Source organism: Cetorhinus maximus, chromosome 3 (genome assembly GCF_964194155.1).
Source record: "Cetorhinus maximus chromosome 3, sCetMax3.hap1.1, whole genome shotgun sequence".
NCBI lineage: Eukaryota > Metazoa > Chordata > Chondrichthyes > Lamniformes > Cetorhinidae > Cetorhinus > Cetorhinus maximus.
The window spans coordinates 123,974,590-123,993,009 of NC_135881.1; the positions used below are offsets into that span (position 1 = coordinate 123,974,590).

The window sequence follows — 18,420 nt, forward strand, 5'->3', positions numbered from 1 at the left end:
CCCAACATGGTGAGAATTCAATCTATACAAACGCACAAAATAAATTTTGATTAATGACATGTATATAAATTGGCACTGGACATACTGCTTATGATTTTTCAAAATTCCCTAGATTCTCGAACGGTCCCAGCAGTTAAGTTAGCAAATGCAATTCCACTATTCAAGACAGGAGGGAGAGAGAAAATAGGGAACTACAGGCCAGTTAGCCAGACTTCAGTCGTCTGGAAGATTTTGGAATCTCTTATTAAAAATGTCTTAACAATATATTTAGAAAATCACAATATGATCAGGCAAAGCCAACATGGTTTTATGAAAAGGAAATCATGCTTGACAAATTCATTAGTGTTTTTTTTGAGGATGTAACTAGTAGGGTAGACAAAAGGGAACCAGTGAATGTAGTATATTTGAATTTCCAAAGGGCACTGCTAAGGTGCCACACAAGATAAGGGTTCATGGAGTTGGGGGTAATATTGGTTAATGAACAAGGAGCAGAGGTAGGGACATTTTCAGGTTGACAAAGCAAATGGCATGTTGGCCTTTAATGCAAAGGGATTAGAGTACAAGAATAAATAAGTTTTGCTACAACTGCACCAGGCTTTGGTGCAACCACACCTAGAGTACTGTGTGCAGTTTTGGTCTCCAAATTTAAAGAAGATTATACTTAATTTTGAGGCAGTGCAGGAAAGGTTCACTGGATTGCTTCGTGGGATGAGAGACTGAGTAAACTGGGCCTATACTCTCTGAAGTTTACAAGGAGAGGTGATCTCATTGAAACATACAAGTTTCTGACTGGGCTCGACAGGGTAGATATTGAGAGATTAAAACAAAAACTACTGCGAATGCTGGAAATCCAAAAAAAACAGAATTACCTGGAAAAACTCAGCAGGTCTGGCAGCATCGGCGGAGAAGAAAAGAGTTGACGTTTCGAGTCCTCAAGACCCTTCCGCAGAACTGAGTAAAGTTAGGAGAGGGGTGAAATATAAGCTGGTTTAAATTGGGGGGGGGGGGGGGAGGAGAGAGAAGTTGGGGGGCAGGGGTGGTTGTGGGGACAAGCAAGCAGTGATAGGAGCAGATAATCAAAAGATGTCACAGACAAAGGGAACAAAGAGGTGTTGAAGGTGGTGATATTATCTAAGAAAATGTGCTAATTAAGAATGGATGGCAGGACACTCAAGATACAGCTCTAGTGGGGGTGGGGTGGAAAGACTGACAGGGTATTACAGTTATAGATTTAAAAACAATGGAAATAGGTGGGAAAAGAAAAATCTATATAAATTATTGGAAAAAACGAAAGGGAGGGGGAAGAAACGGAAAGGGGGTGGGGATGGGGGAGGGAGTTTAAGATCTAAAGTTGTTGAATTCAATATTCAGCCCGGAAGGCTGTAAAGATATTGAGAGGCTGTTTCCCCTGGCTGGGGAATCAAGTGCACAGGGGCAGAGTATCAGGATAAAGGGCTCATCATTTAGGAGTGAGATGATGAAAAATTTCCAAACCCAAAGAGTTGTGAACCTTTGGAATTCTTTACCCGAGAGAGTTGTGGATGCTCCATTGTTGAATATATTTAAGGCTAAAATAGACAGATTTTTGCCCTCTCATTGAATTAAGGGATATGGGGAGCGGGTAGGAAAGTAGAGTTAAGGCTGATGATCAGCCATTATCATACTGAATGGTGGTGCAGGCTTGATGGGCCTTATGGTCTACTCCTGCTCCCATTTCTTATGCTATGTTCACTGAGAATACACATTCTTTATATCTGAATAGCATAACCCTTATGCAATTGTTTAGAATTTTCCAAAATACCACAGAGCACTGTAAACTAAAGACATTTAACACCAGTGACATTATAAATACATTATCTACAATATATTGTATACAAAACAATTAACTAATTTAAAATAAGCAAGAATGAATATTCTGCTGAATTTTGTAAACCTGAAAAATAAAATATTGTTGGAACTGAGTGATAAGCTTGTTGGATGTAACTCTTGAGTCTAAGTTTCAGCCCTAGATTTAAGTTTAGTCTAATTCCAATCTCTGGTAGTTGTAATAATCCAAAGTGAAATGAATGTGACCATTCTCAATCTTTTCCAAATTAAAATGCATCACAAAATTGTGATGACATTGCACTAATTGACAGACTTACTAATAGAGATTAAAAATTAGATGCTATAGGAATTAGAGAAAAATATCACCCTATTTTGTAGGTAAGGCATATAATTGCAAAAGAAAAGTACAAATTATATCCTGTCCAATTTGTGCGTACATTGACTGTAAACCCAGAACTTGAAGGCCACATGGGTAGAAGAAATTTCTGTACAGAAGTAAAAATAACATACCTCACTGAGATATACAATAAATGAGCACACAGTTCCATTGACACCATAGCTGGCATAGCAAGGTTCAGACTTCCACATCTCGTTCATCCACTGCAGCAAAAATAAATTGGGAGAAGAAAATTATATCATGGATGTATCACCACTCTGCACAGTTCACTCTGATTTCTCTTCAGTGTTCCAGCTATTTGTCAAGGTACAAGATTTCATGGGGGTCCTTCCATTAGCTTTTGGCTAAGCAACCCTCCAATTTCTTTACCAATCTCATGACTCTGGATTCTGCAGCTCAAGCTTAAGCGAAGTGGCTTAAAACATTAGGAAACAATAGCCCACTGCTATAGTTTCAAACTGCAACCAAGCTGATTACTTCCAGAACTCCAACTGCAGCAAGGTTTCATTGAGAGAATTACTGTAGATTTCTTTCTTTAGCTTCCAGCTAAACAAATCTTCCAGTCTTTTTTCTCCTTAACAACTTGTTCTTATGCTGAATACCAGTTCCCAACCGCAGGCTGAGGCATCGATGATAGATTGAGCGTTTATTCTGTTTCAGGTGCAGGTCTGGCTTTACCTTTCGACTTTCAAGGAACTACAAGCGACATAAGACCCAAGTTGACAGTCTCTTAGCTGCTTTTCCAAACATCAACCAACCTTGTCTGCTGGCTATGCCCAAAATGAATTCAGAGATAAACTCAAAACAAAGAATCTCACTAAGTTCCACCCATCTCCATGGCAATCTGACACACACAGCCTGTTCCCAGGTAGAAATGCAAATTAACTACCTTTTAATTCCAAAGCTTTCTTTAATTCTGGGATACCATGTGAATAACTTATCCTTTACTGCAGTGCTTCCCAAACCTTTTGCCACTATGACCCCATGTTGAGGCTTAAAATTTGGTGTGACCCCAGGATGTGAGCCAGGCGGGGAGATAGAGCTGTGGTGTGGGGTTGGTCAGCTGTGAGAGCAGAGATAAAAACAAAAAACTACTGTGGATGCTAGAAATCCAAAACAAAAACAGAATTACCTGGAAAAACTCAGCAGGTCTGGCAGCATCGGCGGAGAAGAAAAGAGTTGACGTTTCAAGTCCTCATGACCCTTCAGCAGAACTGAGTAAAGTTAGGAGAGGGGTGAAATATAAACTGGTTTAAGGTGGGGGGTGGGGTGGGGGGAGAGAAGTTGGGGGGCGGGGAGGGTGGTAGTAGGGACAAGCAAGCAGTGATAGGAGCAGATAATCAAAAGATGTCACAGACAAAGGAACAAAGACGTGTTAAAGGTGGTGATATTAACTAAGAGAATGTGCTAATTAAGAATAGATGGCAGGACACTCAAGATCTTCCAACTAGGCACTTTACAGCCTTCTGGACTGAATATTGAATTCAACAAGTTTAGATCTTGAACTCCCTCCTCCATCCCCACCCCCTTTCCGTTTCTTCCCCCTCCCTTTTGTTTTTTCCAATAATTTATATAGATTTTTCTTTTCCCATTATTTTTAAATCTATACCTGTAATGCCCTGTCAGTCTTTCCACCCCACCCCCACTAGAGCTGTACCTTGAGTGTCCTGCCATCCATTCTTAATTAGCACATTCTCTTAGATAATATCACCACCTTTAACATGTTTTTGTTCCTTTGTCTGTGACATCTTTTGATTATCTGCTCCTATCACTACTTGCTTGTCCCTACTACCACCGCTCCCCCCTCCAACTTCTCTCCCCCCACCCCACCCCCCATCTTAAACCAGCTTATATTTCACCCCTCTCCTAACTTTACTCAGTTCTGCTGAAGGGTCATGAGGACTCGAAACGTCAACTCTTTTCTTCTCCGCCGATGCTGCCAGACCTGCTGAGTTTTTCCAGGTGAGAGTAGAGAGCTGTTTGAACTGCAGGGTTTTTCACTGGCTTTTTTTAAAAACAGGAATCAGGCCTCAAAGATTGGTCAGTTAGGCCACGCCCACCATTGAAAAACGACACGAAGATTTAAAGGGGCCTTGCAGTTGTTAACATTCAGTTGGAGCTCCATGGCAGCCATTGCTGTCTTTGAGCTTACAATCCCAAAATTTTGTCTGGTGACCGCACTGGGGGGTCACAATCCACAGCTTGGGAAGCCCTGCTTTCGTGGAATAACTGCAAACACCATTTCTCCAGTTCTTTAGCTAAGCTGATCTGACCTTTTGAGCTGTTAACTTCTTAAATCAACATGGCCCAACCTTTTAAATGTAATAAACTCCAAGCTTGTCTGAATTGCATTTACCTCAGGGTTGCTTTTACCAGTTTCTCAATCAGATACCTCTCTCAATTTTCTACAGTTAAAACTTAAATTCTTAAAACTAAAAGTTATATTGTAAAACAAACATATGAATTATGAACAAGATATTCACAATGCTTGACAATGGCACGATGAAAGACATCCTGTTCAGTGCATGCCAGAAACACTACACCTTAGCTTCCTGATCCCATCCTCCTTCCCGGATACTTGTTTGAGTTAAATTCAATCGTTGAATTGTGCTATAATCAGCTGAATTTCAAACTTCATATCCAACCAATTACTAGTCTACATATTTTGCTTAAGTTCTGTCTACCTCAATTCCTATCTCACCATACTTGCAACAGAGTGGTCCATGCTTTCCAATATCATCCTTCAGAGCTATACTCCACATAATCTATGGAACAGAAGGAAGGAAGAGGAAAATTAGGGAAGGTCAACAAAATGCAATGGCAGACTCTTCAGCTACCTTAGTCCTATAGCGTTCTGATCCTGATATGAATGTGAAGGTGTGGAGATGTGAGGGAGCGTGTTATTATGCGAGGAATCCAGCAAAACCAGGGCCATGATGGCTCTGTCAATCTTAAGGGTAAAGTATTTAAATAATCTGCCCAACAGCCAGCAAAAATGACAGCCTGGCTGGCAGAAGGGTGTACAATCAAGCAGCAGGAAACATGGCAGAGGCCCATGGCAGTCAAGGGCTGTAATTCGGGCTGGGGGGAAAGAGCCTGGTCACTGGTGCCTTGAAAGAGGTTGAGGAGGCTGAAGGTCTTTATCTGAGGGATGGAGGGGGTGGGGGGGGGAGATCACTCCTGCTCCCTAACAAGATGCTGATTATCAATACTTAGCTTGACCAGTTAGCACTCCTGAATTGGATCTGTTGCTCTGAATACTACAGGTATGCCCTGTTCGCACACTTAATCATCAACAAGGTGAAAGAAGAGGTTATCAACAGTGCTATTAAGCAGTACTTGTGCACCAACAACCAGCTCACTGATGCTCAGTGCTTCCCCAGTGGTACTTGGCTCCAGACTTCATTACAGCCTTGGTCCAAACATGGAAAAAGGAGCTAAATTCAAGAGGCGTGATGAGAATGACTTCCCTTGACACAAAAGCAGCATTTGACCAAGTGCAGCATTAATGAGTCTGACCAAAACATAAGTCACCTGGGATCAGGGAAAAACTCTCCATTGGCTGGACTCATACCTAATACAAAAGAAGATCGTTGTGATTGTTGGGAAGCTTAGGATATCACTGCAGGAGTTCCTCAGGACAGTGTCGTAGGCCCAACCATCTTCAGCCACTTCATCAATGACCATCTCTCCATTATAAAGGTCAAAAGTGGGGATATTTGCTAATTATTACAATGCTCAAATTCCATTTGCAAGTCCTCGAATAATGAAGAAGCCCACACTTCCATGCAGGAAGATCTGGACAACATTCAAGCTTGGGCTGATAAGGGGCAGGTAACATTCATGCTACACAAGTGCCAGGTAATGACCATCTCCAAACTTTAACCACCTCCTTTTGACATTCAATAGCATTACCATCAAGGAAACAGCCACCATCGATACCCTGGCGAACAAAGCTGACCCAAAACATAACTGGACCAGTCACATAAATATTGTGGCTACCAGAGAGGGTCAGAGGCTGGGAATTCTGTGAAGAGTGAATGACCTCCTGACTCCCCAAAGCCTGTCTACCGCCTATTAGGCACAAATCAGGAGTCTGATGAAATACTCTCCATCTGCTTGGATGAGTGCAGTTCCAACAACATTTAAGAAGCCAAACACCATCCAGGCAAAAGCAGCCCATTTGATCAGCACCCTGTCCATCACTTAAACAATTCACTCCCTCCCCCACTGGTGCATTGTGGCAGTGATGTGTACCATATCGAAGATCTACTGTAAGAGTTCACCACGGATTCTCTGGCAGCACCTCCAAAACTATTAACATCTACAACCTAGAAGGAAAAGGGCAGCAGGCATGTGGGAACAGCACCACCTTCAAGTTCCCCTCCAAGTCAAATACAAACCTGACTTGGAAATATATTGATGTTCCTTCACCACGATTGGTTCCTTCATCAAGATCTTGGACCTCCATATCCAACAGCATGTTGAGAGTATATTCACTCCATGAACTGCAGCTTTCAAGGAGGCTCACCACCACCTTTTCTTATGGACAACTAGGGATGCCAACAATGTCCACATCTCAAGAATGAACAAATTATAAAATGAAAAGGTGTGGGTCTCCATATAACTTACTGTTAAGCCATGGCAATAATATCATTGGGCCATGACTTTTGAATGTTAGTTAGGCCTCTGCCTGCCTTTCGCTGGAGCCTCATCGATGACCTAATTTGTTTTTATAGAAGTCTCAACATGGCAATTGGGTCAGGTATCTCAAACCTGGTATTGTAGAGGCTTCTGTCCCCAAAACCTTTCCACCATGCTATATTTATTCCACCTCCAAAACCAGGCTTGAATCCTAGTCCATTGGCTGCAGCTTCAACCAAACCATGTGACCACTCTCTAACTACTGTTCAAGTCTGATCTTCAAGTGTGAAGCACCATGAATCATTTTCTGCATCAAGTATATTTTAAATGTTTGTTGAATGAAGATTAGTATTTTATGTGTCTATTTGAGCAGAATGGTTACAGCAGCAAAAGTAGCTATAGCTTCTCTATGTACCCCACAAGACTGCATGGTCACACCCATTTATTTTTAACAATGTGTTCTTGAGATGTATACTTTTTCTTACTGCTCCCAGGTTCTTCACAGCCACGGAACATATGGTTGACAAGGTGACAGCCTGCTCCCTAGGCTGCTGCCACTTATATTTGGCTACCAGGTGGCACACATCAAAAATGCTCCACACCACATATGAGCCTTAGAAATTCATTTCTGTATTTAAGTATTTTTTACCCATTCTTTCATTTCTGGCGAAATTATGGTTTCATGGGCACTGAATGCTATCCAGTACTATGCAAGAGTGGCCATTCTTTACATCTAAGCCTAGGTTGTGAATACTGAGTCTACTCCACCATGAAAGGAACTATATGAATGCAAGTTTTGTTTAAGTATGCAACACTAACCTGTGCACTAATGCCATTTCAAGCAAGTTCCACAGGATTATTACAAACACAATAAACATAATATTGCATCTACCACACTATGTGATAGATGAAAAAGCGCCCTACGGATGTATTGAGTTTAAGGAACTCTTCAAAAATTGGTTAAGTTTTTTTTTCAATCATCTTAACCACTCAGGTTCATCTAAAAAGAAGTTTATTTTCTCACCTTTATTTTTGCTTCACAATGTGGAAAACCATCTATTGAGGTTAAACCACACAAGGTTGAAAATTCTGTAACGATAATAAGTTTGGTTAATGGCATAAATGATCAAATAAGAAGTAGTTATCTGAATTACAAAGAAGTGTTTTCATTTTTTTAGCAACTATTATTTTATACTTCTGCTAATGCTTTCTGTATTATTCATACATGTATTCATACATGTCTCTTAATCTTTGTTACCTGTTACTGATAACTACATGTCCCACAGATTAGAAAAGTATAAACCTAAACAATCTATTTGTAAATAGCATTTTTTTTCTGTAAAATAACAAAATCAAAAGAGTCAGAATCTCCTCTGCAAAGCCTATTATTTAATATGGAAGCCAGAATAGTAAAGTATACTTTATTAAACTAGATTCAAAACTAGTTATGAGAATACCATGGAACCTTGTTACAAACAAAACGCTAAATTGGGTCAGAGTTGCTTTCTTAAAATGGAATTTTTTTTTCGTCACCAATCTCCTCTCCTGAAGGTGTTGATTCTTCACCAGGATATGAATCCATAGCCACTAATCACCCTCCAGTATCTCGCACAACTGGTGTTGACAGTAATTTTTGGCAGGAAAGTATTCAATGCTGGGGCACCATAGTTGAGCACAAGTTTGTCCTCACCCGATACCCACATTTCCAGGAAGGATTGCTAGATGGCAATCGGGTGTAGGAATCCTAGCTGATTTTTATTTTCCTTAACTCAGGGGCACAGAGGCAAAATTTAGCACTAATATCATTTTCCTAAGCTAAACTCAGCATATGGTGGATAGAATCTGGGATCTTCCTTGTCTGTGTAGCTCATCTGTTCATAAACACACTAATAATACTAGCTCATACAAAACATTAATATTTATTTTAAATAAACTTTTATATTATTGCAATAATTTATTTAGACCAAGTCAGGAATAAATCAGACTTAGCAAAGATTATATCAAAATTTTATGTATAGAACTTCAGATATGCTTAAATGTTTAATTGTAATATAAATGCAGCAAGATTTCAAAATTATAATTCAAATATGAATTTGGAGCAAATGTTATCTGCATTGATACAGAAGCTCACAGTTGAAGTGCTCTTTTGAAAGCCCATAGTTTGTGTATACATTGAACTTAGTAACAATAACAGTTCACATGCAAATAATTTGTTGTTTTAGACTTTTGCCATCGGTTATTGCATCACCAGCAAATGTAAACAGTCCTTCCATCCATTCATCATTAGACATAGGGTGCAAAGGAGTGAAAGCATTTTTCCCCATTTTCAAGAGAGACAATTGTAGCTCGAGGGGCACCACTCCTCATCTAGCATGGCTGACCAGGAATCTCTCCCCGCTCCTACTGCCTGCCACAGGAATATTGGAAAGATTAGCAGGTTGACTATCAACCAGGTTGGAATATTAACAGTGAGATTAATACAATTCTACATTGTGTTTCAATGTTGAAATATTTGGATTGTTTGAAGTAGCTTCTTTTTTTAGAAAAAGGAATATTTGGAAAAAGCATTAAGTTTAATTACCAACTGAACTATCAATTTTGAGTAATAAATAATCGGCAGTTCTCTAGCTCAGTGACTACCAATAATGCCATCTTCCAGGTAAAACAAAACTTGAAATAACATGTTGAGAGTTTTGAACATTGGGTACATTGATTATTAAAATTGTTTATCTGTTAGAAATTAAGGGAGATGTTTTGGAATCCAACTATCATAATGCTTTCATAACTTTCACAAATTAAGAGCTTCAGAGGAGAAGTGTGATTCAGACCCAGCTCCAATAATGAATGAAGATATTTTAGAACATAATTAACCTCACACATGCAAGGAAAAGAGATCTAACTGTGAAGTATATCACTAACTTTGTATTGACACAATAAACTCCAGGTCTTTGGAATTTTTTCTAAAACTGAATAGAGTTTTGATCAGCAACAAGGGAAGGTGTTGCACTGGAAGCTGACAAAGTTCAAAAGCTTTTTGTTAGCCAAATGCATTTTTACTGTTTTGGTGAAACTTTCAATGTTTACTTGCTGTAGAAAGTTGAAAATGTAATTGCCATTTCAGATGTAAGCCCAAGATAGAAAAAGTAATGTCATTAGATCTTAGTTTTAAGTTTTATTTTGTTGAAAATTAAGGCACAGTTTAGTCATATATGTTTATATAATAGGAAATATAACATACAATAGTATGTAGAACTAAATGATGAGTAGTACCTATTTATATTTTATATAAATATTATTTTATATTGCAAAGGTTAGTTTATGTAATTCATTCATAGCCTTAAATTGTGAGGATGACTACACCTTACTAATGGAATAATACGTATTTCAATCTGTCCAGTTAAAAATCCTCCATATAGGCTACCTCTTAATACCATAAAGTTACTTCTCAAAATGCAATAATTAAAATCATACAAAGCATATTTCTTAGGCAAATTAGCCTGTGTTAGTACCAACAGCAATTATACGGATTTCATAAAAGCAGTCTTATTAATAAAAATGTAAACAAATGTTTCCTTCCCTTCCTATAAAGTTGCACTATTATAGACAAATAAAATACGCTGTGTGGAGATATTTATATTGATCTGTGCTCATTAATAGTACAATTGCAATAGGAAGTAGATAATCCAAGGTTTTCAACACAAGCCATCTCAATTAACAGGTGAATTGGTGATAGTCCACACACAAACATGACAAAGTATGAACTCTATTTAAAAAGTCTTTTTTAAATTCAGAACTTTGCTTTACTCTGCACAAAATGATTATCCCTGAATTACCTTAATTTGGTGACCATGGCTCCTTCGACAGCACCTTCCAAATACATGACCTCTACTAACTAGAAGGACAAGGACAGTGGAAGCATGGAAAAAGCAGCACCCACAAATTCCCTTCCAAGTCACTCACCATCCTGACAAGGAATTACATTGCTGTTACTTCACTGTCGTTGGGTCAAAATCCTGGAACTCCCTTTGTATCAGCACTGTGGGTATACCTACACCACATGGATTTCAGAGGTTCAAAGCAGCAGATCACCACTTCTACTCAAGGGCAATTGGGGATGGTCAATATAGGCTGACTTTGCCAGCAATGCCTATGTCCCAAGAATGAATAAAAAAAAACATGCTCAGAAAAATCACATGTAAATGGGAAGATTATACCAAAACCGTATTGTATTTATGTTGACCCTGCAGGAATTGGAGTTCCTTTCTTTTACATCTAAACTGCACTTGGGTTGTTTCAACATGTCCATTATCTGTGAAATTCTGTAAACCATATAAATTCATAGATTATTTGGCCTATCCTGTTCATATCAGCCTTTTGATAGCACTCCTAACTTATTCCACTAAACCATGCCTCCTCTCATAACCCTGAGTTTTCCCATTTCAAATACTTAGCCACTTCTTTGTTTTAAGGTTTGAAAAAAATCAAAACATCTAAATCAACACTTTTTTTTTAAAAAAAAGAGAACAATCTCCTTCAAAACAAATGGCAAATAGTCTGGGCACTCTGCACTCAGTAGCAATGTAGATTGTGCAGCTTTATTTCAGAAACTCCCAAAATCTGATTTTGAAGTGTAAGCAGAAGGAAAGAAGCCAAGAAAATGTATTAAATAGCAAAGACCCCTTGTGAAAAAAAATATAAAAGAACCAGACAAATCAGAAAAGTGAAATATAGCGCTGTAAGCCTTTTAAATGAACTTTATTAAAGATACTTCCAACCACAAAGCTCCAGAAACAATATCACATAGTAATGATTAAGCTTTGCAGCAGCACATTATTTTGTTTTACAATTTTAAAAAGAAAACTACTAGCTGAATTACAATTACTTCCAATATTTTTAAATTCTCAAAAATAGTTCATATATCTTGATTTTAATATTGAAATAGACTTTTAAACAGTCTTGGAGATGATATTACAGCTGTGCAAATTGCAAGAAACACTGGTTAATCCAGCAGTGACACAAAAGTACAAAAGTTTCTGTTATAAGTGCAAAGCAACAAATATTGCACAAAGCATAGTGTTCTCTGTTAATGAAAAGTTTGCAGCCAGGAAAAGGTAAGAATTGAAGCAACAATAGAATTATGTTCACCATAGAGAATGTAGCAGTTCAAGAAGATGCCCCACCACCACATTCTCAGCGATATGCAATTAAAGTTGCTCTTGCTAGTCACATCCACATCCCGAGAATGAGTAAAACCGATGTTGTACTTAATTTAAGGCCCAACTTAATTCACGTAGCGAACAGGAAGAAAATGTGGTTCTGATGTTAAATATTGATCAAATCAAATTTGTAACAGATTGAAATGTTGGAACTTTAAAAGTTTGAGACTTGTGCTGTCAAAATAAATCCTTAATTTCATTTAAATTTTCAGTGTAAACTCAACATTAAATGACTTACTGCACATATTTAGAAGTTTAGAATGGTTACAGCACAAAAGGATGCCATTTGATACATTTGCACATCTATGCTGGTTCTCTGCAAGAGCAACTCAGCTAGCCCCACTTCGCTACCCTTTCCCCGTGGCCCTGCAAATTCTCTCTCTTTAGGTGCTTATCTGTTTACTTAATTCCTTTGAAAATAAATGGGTAAAAGTACAATGGTCTAAATGGTGTGGTATTAATAATTTTACTGCATTGAAAATATGAATTTAGGATTTGGATTTTCTCTTTCATTTATATTATACACAGTCACTTGACGTATTCGTTGCAAATCACCATTAGAGACATAGGAAATTATAATCAGGAGTAAGAAAATACTAGTGCAGTACAAAGCTATCAACTTAATTTACTTACTGAGCCCAATCCAGTTCTGTTCTGTAGAGATTAACTTCTCTCTCCTACATTGCTATAATTCAAATTAGATTTCCATCTAGATTCAGTGTTTAATTTTAAGATAGCAATGGAATTTCCAAAAAGTTGACATGCTAAGCGAAAATTGAGAAAATCAATTTGATTCAAAACTATATGGTCAAATATAATAAGCTACCTTAGAGGAATGCAACAAAATTTAGTTCAGTTAATACTGCAGATAATTTAGATTTTACACCCAACATTCCAACTATTGACTTCACTGCAAATTAATTTGCAAAGACCATAGTGCAAGTAAGCTGGAAAAGGATTGTGTTTTAAAGTTTTAAAAATGGTCTTGGTGAACTTTTGTGCTCAAAATCAGATGCAACAGTGCTAGAGAATGGAATCTCGACTTTGTTGACTCAATGTTAACGTGAACTATTCTCAGGTGAATTGCAAAATAATTCACCCTCTACACTGCCTCATTATTGTGCCTTATCTTAGAAGAGTACCCCTACTGCACACTGTGAATGTTTTGATTTCCTTCACCAGCCACTCTTGTTCTTTCCCTGAGTAATACTGTGAATTTGTGAATATTATGCTGCTTGCTTAGGTTCACAAAAAGCTGGGTTGAAACTGTTCAAACTCTCTTTATATAGGACCCTTACATATGGCCAAGAAGGGAAATGTTAAGCCCTAGTCTTGGAGGCAAAGGGAAATTACAACGGCCCATTGCTGCAGCCAATCATTGAAAGAGATAGTATGTGTACCACCAGTATAAAACTGAGTAGCTGATAAACGCTTTCTAATTCATTTTGTACTTTTTTTCATGTTATATTCACTGTTTTGCAAAATACATTTGACAGCATGGCAAAAGAAACATTTAAATAAAGCATAAAGTCACAAAGCAATTGCAAACCCCAAGCCCCAAAAATGGAAGTTTATTGCTCAGCAGATTGACAGATCAAAAAGCACAGAATTACAAAAAGCAAATATACACTTAAATCTGCAACACTGTGTAGGAAACATCTTATGCTCGTCTATCTGTGCAATTTTTTTAAATGTGCAATGCACAGCTTCTGACAAATTAATTACACTAAAAATGTATTTACAGATATTAAGAGTTGAATATACAGACATAAAATGCCTGCAAATTCTCCCAGTTCAATATATATGTTTTACACATGTTACCTGCAGCACTAGTGTGAACACCTGCAGGCTTTTTCCCATTATTACCATATACATTATTCAAAGGTTAACCGTCCTAGTGATTTTATCATACGTTTAAAGATGGATACCTTATCCTCCAATGATATGTTTTACTATAAAGTACTGCAGTTTTAATTACACTTGGAGGGAGGGCACAATGATGTCTGTTTCCACCAATAACCTCACGATTAGAAATATACTGTGTACAAGGTGAATTTGCATAGCAATTACAAATTTTGCAAGCAGACTTAAAGTAAAGCAACACCTACATTAAAAAAGAAACCAAATTAGATAAAGTAAGCAGAAGTTTTGTGCAGGTGCCAAGGGGTACAGAAAGTTAATGTAATGGTAGTAGTCCAACGTACAAAAAATTGATCAACATTGAAAAAAATTATTTGTTCAGCTATGTCTTAATGAATTTAGGCAATAATAATCAGGGTCCCTTTCTCTCTACCTACATCTATTGCAAAATATCTGCAACAGCTCTAATCGGTACAGTACATTCAATGAGTCATTTCAAGAACCTTTACAGCTTTGAAGGCATCAGTGCAAATACAACCTTGGAGCAGGTGGTATGGAAGGAAAATGGGGAGAGCTATTTTAAAATTAGTAATTATGTACCCCCTTTATACTTGAATGCAATCCCAGGATATACCGGTAACATAGAAACATACGATTAATGACCCATTACTCAGAATGACTTTTGTGTTAACATGCAAAGTTCAGTGCACTTAGAATGGTTTATTTTAAACTGTAATGATTTTTAAGTCAGTAAAGAAGTGACAATTTTAAATACATATTATAAGGATATAAATATCTACTGACTACTGCCAAGAGGCCAATCCCATTTCACACAAGGGATCTCCTTTTTCTACAAACATAGCTTTTTTAAACCTAGCCAGCTAGAATTCGCAATGAACCATGAGCCAGATGTCCACAGATTTGCATTCGCATGCAGCCTGCCCCAGCATTACATTGCATTGAAATATCTTTTTTGCTCAAATAAGCTTTAACACAATGTACCAATCTCAAAATGAATTGAGTCTGTACAGAGCACCAGATACTTACTAAACTTCAACTGGACAGAAATGTCAATGAAACCTTCCAAAAATGCTCAATAAGATTTGAAGGTCACCAAAGCAGAAAGGGAACTGAAAATAGCATCCCATTTTCTAACCCCCTTTTCAGACTTGCTATCTAATACTACCTTGAACATTCATTTGTTTATTGGAAGCTGCTGACACAGGATTGCTGTTGGTACTGTTGGTGTTATTTGTCAAGCTGCTCGTAATCATGTAGTCCACTTTGTTTTCCAGCTTTCCCAAGCGCTGCAATATGTCATCAAGTAGGATGGCAATTGTCCTTTTCAAATCAGCTGAGGAAGAAAAAAAAACTTGGAATGTTTAATATTTCAATCAATTCCCATCCGAACACAATTTTCCCTTTAATATTCACTTTTAACCAGAATATCAAAACATACAAAAAATTACTAACATAAATAGCATACAAAATGCCGCACCAAGAAGAATAATCCATCCTCAAAATAATTGTCTTTACAAAGTGCCTTGTATGCCTTCTTAGAGACAAAATCTGGGTCACTTACAAAGCAGCATCTGCCAGAGAAGAATGATGTGTGTAGGGTGAGGTAACATTGCTGTGGGCATTAGACCTCAGTACAGATAGTACCTGTGGGCTCCTTGTGGACAAAGACTACCCACTTAAATCCACTTAGCAGGAGGTTGATGACGCCCATTAGGAGCCCAAACAACGAGGGCCAAGAGTGCTACAAATGTAGCAGGTGATAATGAGATGTGTAATAGGGCAAGTAGTCAAGGTGCTGAAGATATTTTCAGGTGCCCTTCAATACGCATCAGCCAGAGTCTCTGAGCTGTTCTCTGAACAACAGTGCACAGTCGCGAGTTTTGGAGCTGCAGGATGAACGAGGTGTGGGGCACATTAACTCTTCCCATCTGGCAGCCACAGGCTGAGCCATTGTAACACCCCTCTCCCAGCACGAAACAGTCCTACAATCAAACTATTCCAATAACAGATACTCATTGCTCAGCTTCAAGTCTTGCCTTAGCATTCATCACAGGTGAGAAGGCCTCTTGCCAAGCAGCAGGCAAAAATGGGCAAGAGTGGAAAGCTGATGCAAACTAGTAACTTCTACGTGACTTAAACATTTTATCGACTGGCAAGCCGATGAGGGCCTGCAAAGATTCCCCCCCACTGTATCTGTACAGAGGTACATTCGGCCATTGGGACACGTGGCAGTAGAAGAGCCACTGACTGAAAGGAGAGGGGTCAACAGGAGTTTGAGCAGTGCCCCACTTCCATGTTCCTTTCCTCTATATTCCCTCTCTTGGTCCACCTATCTGTAATCAGCTGGAGAGCACTTTGCTGAACATCAGCAGGGAAAAGAGGCGGCAAGATTTTGATCAATCCTGCAAGCCATTAGTAAGAGCCATCACACGTTTATGGACAGTCACGTTTGACACTTCATGCAGGAAAGATGAAGGTTATATATAGCCAAGTTGGGATTGTGTACGACTTCGAAGGGAAGTTGGATGTTCCAGTGCACTTGTTTCCCTTGGATTTGTGGGCAATGGTGGTCCTAGGCTTAGCAGGCAAAAAGAATTTGGCAAATCGGTACAGTGTCTCTGAGGTGATGGAGAGACTCAGTGTCAAAGTGGTGAGCCACTCATTGGACATACTCAGCCTCCAAACTACACTACTAGCCATAGCAACTTGGTCCAGTTAAGTTTCTGATCCCCAGGATGTTGATGGTGCAGGACTCAGTACTGGTAATGCCTCTGAACATCATGGGGCGGTGGTGAAACCTTTCCTTGTTGGAGCTGAACTCAATTATGACTTCATCTAGTATCCAGATAGACATGTACTTGCTGGCTGGAGTTACTCAGTTGTGATTAGAAGCATGAATCCTATACATGCAAGTCCTTTCATTTCATAGCCCAGAGAGATCTGTACACAGTGTTCACTAAATGTGCAGAACAGTATAAGGTTCTCAATGTATACACCCGCAAGTGCTGGGTAATCTGTGATGTACAATGATCCAAGAAAGCATGTAAATTTTGCAGAATTTAATCCAATTGGTCAGACTTGTCAATTTAATTGTGGATGGCCATGACTGCAGAACTGCAGTTTCAACATGAACCATTTAATCAGGCAGTGCATAAACAGCAGTGACAGAGGACACCATGCTCTAACATTAGCATTATTATTCCATCTACCTTGAGACAAGGTAGAGAAAGGTATCTATCACTAATATTGTGATGGCCAAGTCTACCCAACATTATTCCTTGTTTGTTAGGTTTCTTTCTGGGTATTTACTCTTTTCAAATTATTTTAATACATTATTCATCAATTATGTGTTACAACCACAGCAGATGTTATTTGCTGAGCAAACCAGATCCCAGAGGGAAACCTGTCTTACTTTCCATAAACCTTTCATTTTTGTATTTTGAAAACAAGGAGGAAAAGCTCCTCACCCCAAAAGCATAGAACTCCAGTAACACCTTTTTAATAAATCTTTTAACGTTTAAAAACTCTAAAGAAAAAAACTAAAGCCTATAAGATTAAAGTTACATAGTTAAAACAGTCTTACAGAACGACCCAAAAAACCCACTTAGCTAAAACACACAAGCAACAACTCCCTTATAGACTTAAACTATAAAAATCCGGTAATATTACCCAAGGCAAAGAATTTTGTCACTTTAAAATGTGTACCACACAACTCCTCAAACACTTACACTCAGATGTGAAAACCCAAAAGAAAGATTCAGAAACAGGCTACTTTCTGAAAACAAAGACTTTTCTTGGGTTGAAACTGGGTGGCTTTCTTCAATTCAAATCCTTTTCAGCACTCCAGCATACAGACGCTGCCTTCAGTGGGTTCTCCCCAACAGCCACTCAACTCAGTTAAACATCTTTTCTTAAATATTTTTTGTTTCCTTTTTTGCTCAGATTCCGTTGTCCTCACACCTCTTTGAACGCAACTTCCCCAAATATGAAAATCTAATATGTTTTCCTATTCTCTCTCTACTTTCCAGTCAATAAAATTTAATATACTTTCCCCTGTTCACCTATGAAACACTCGTAAGCTGTAAAATTTCCTCGTCACTTCTAACCTTCCCTTAGAAATTCAACAGTTGTAAAAGCAAGTCTTCACTTATCTCAATGTAAATCCAACCTCACACAACCTCTCATTACAAATGCATGAACCTAACACCTTTATCTTTCATTTCTCAGTTCCCACAGATAAACTGTCTTTACTAAGCTTCCCCCACGTTAATTAATCATGGACACACACGTCTTCTTTACAGAATACCAACATATTCCCAAAAATATTAAAAACATCCATTATCACATATGCAAAACCTCTCTCTAATATTTCAGCTCTGGACTTTCCACCAAAAGATCTATCTTCATTTGAAAGCCAAAACAATCTCCTAAATTACAGTCCTCATGAAATAGGAA

General features: G+C 38.3%; 1 protein-coding gene across 5 annotated transcripts in view; it reads right to left on the bottom strand.

Moving 5' to 3' along the window:
* The window catches only part of LOC144678887 (alpha-1,6-mannosylglycoprotein 6-beta-N-acetylglucosaminyltransferase A-like), a 121,349-nt gene that overhangs the window by 61,097 nt on the left and 41,832 nt on the right, over nucleotides 1-18,420 (bottom strand). For all 5 annotated transcript variants that reach the window (XM_078538905.1, XM_078538906.1, XM_078538904.1 and 2 more), the window contains exons 3-5: nucleotides 15,131-15,298; nucleotides 7,893-7,957; nucleotides 2,338-2,427 (exon numbers count right to left, since the gene is read on the bottom strand). In XM_078538905.1, the coding sequence (XP_078395031.1) occupies nucleotides 2,338-2,427; nucleotides 7,893-7,957; nucleotides 15,131-15,298 (323 nt within the window). The remainder of the gene's footprint in view (nucleotides 1-2,337; nucleotides 2,428-7,892; nucleotides 7,958-15,130; nucleotides 15,299-18,420) is intronic.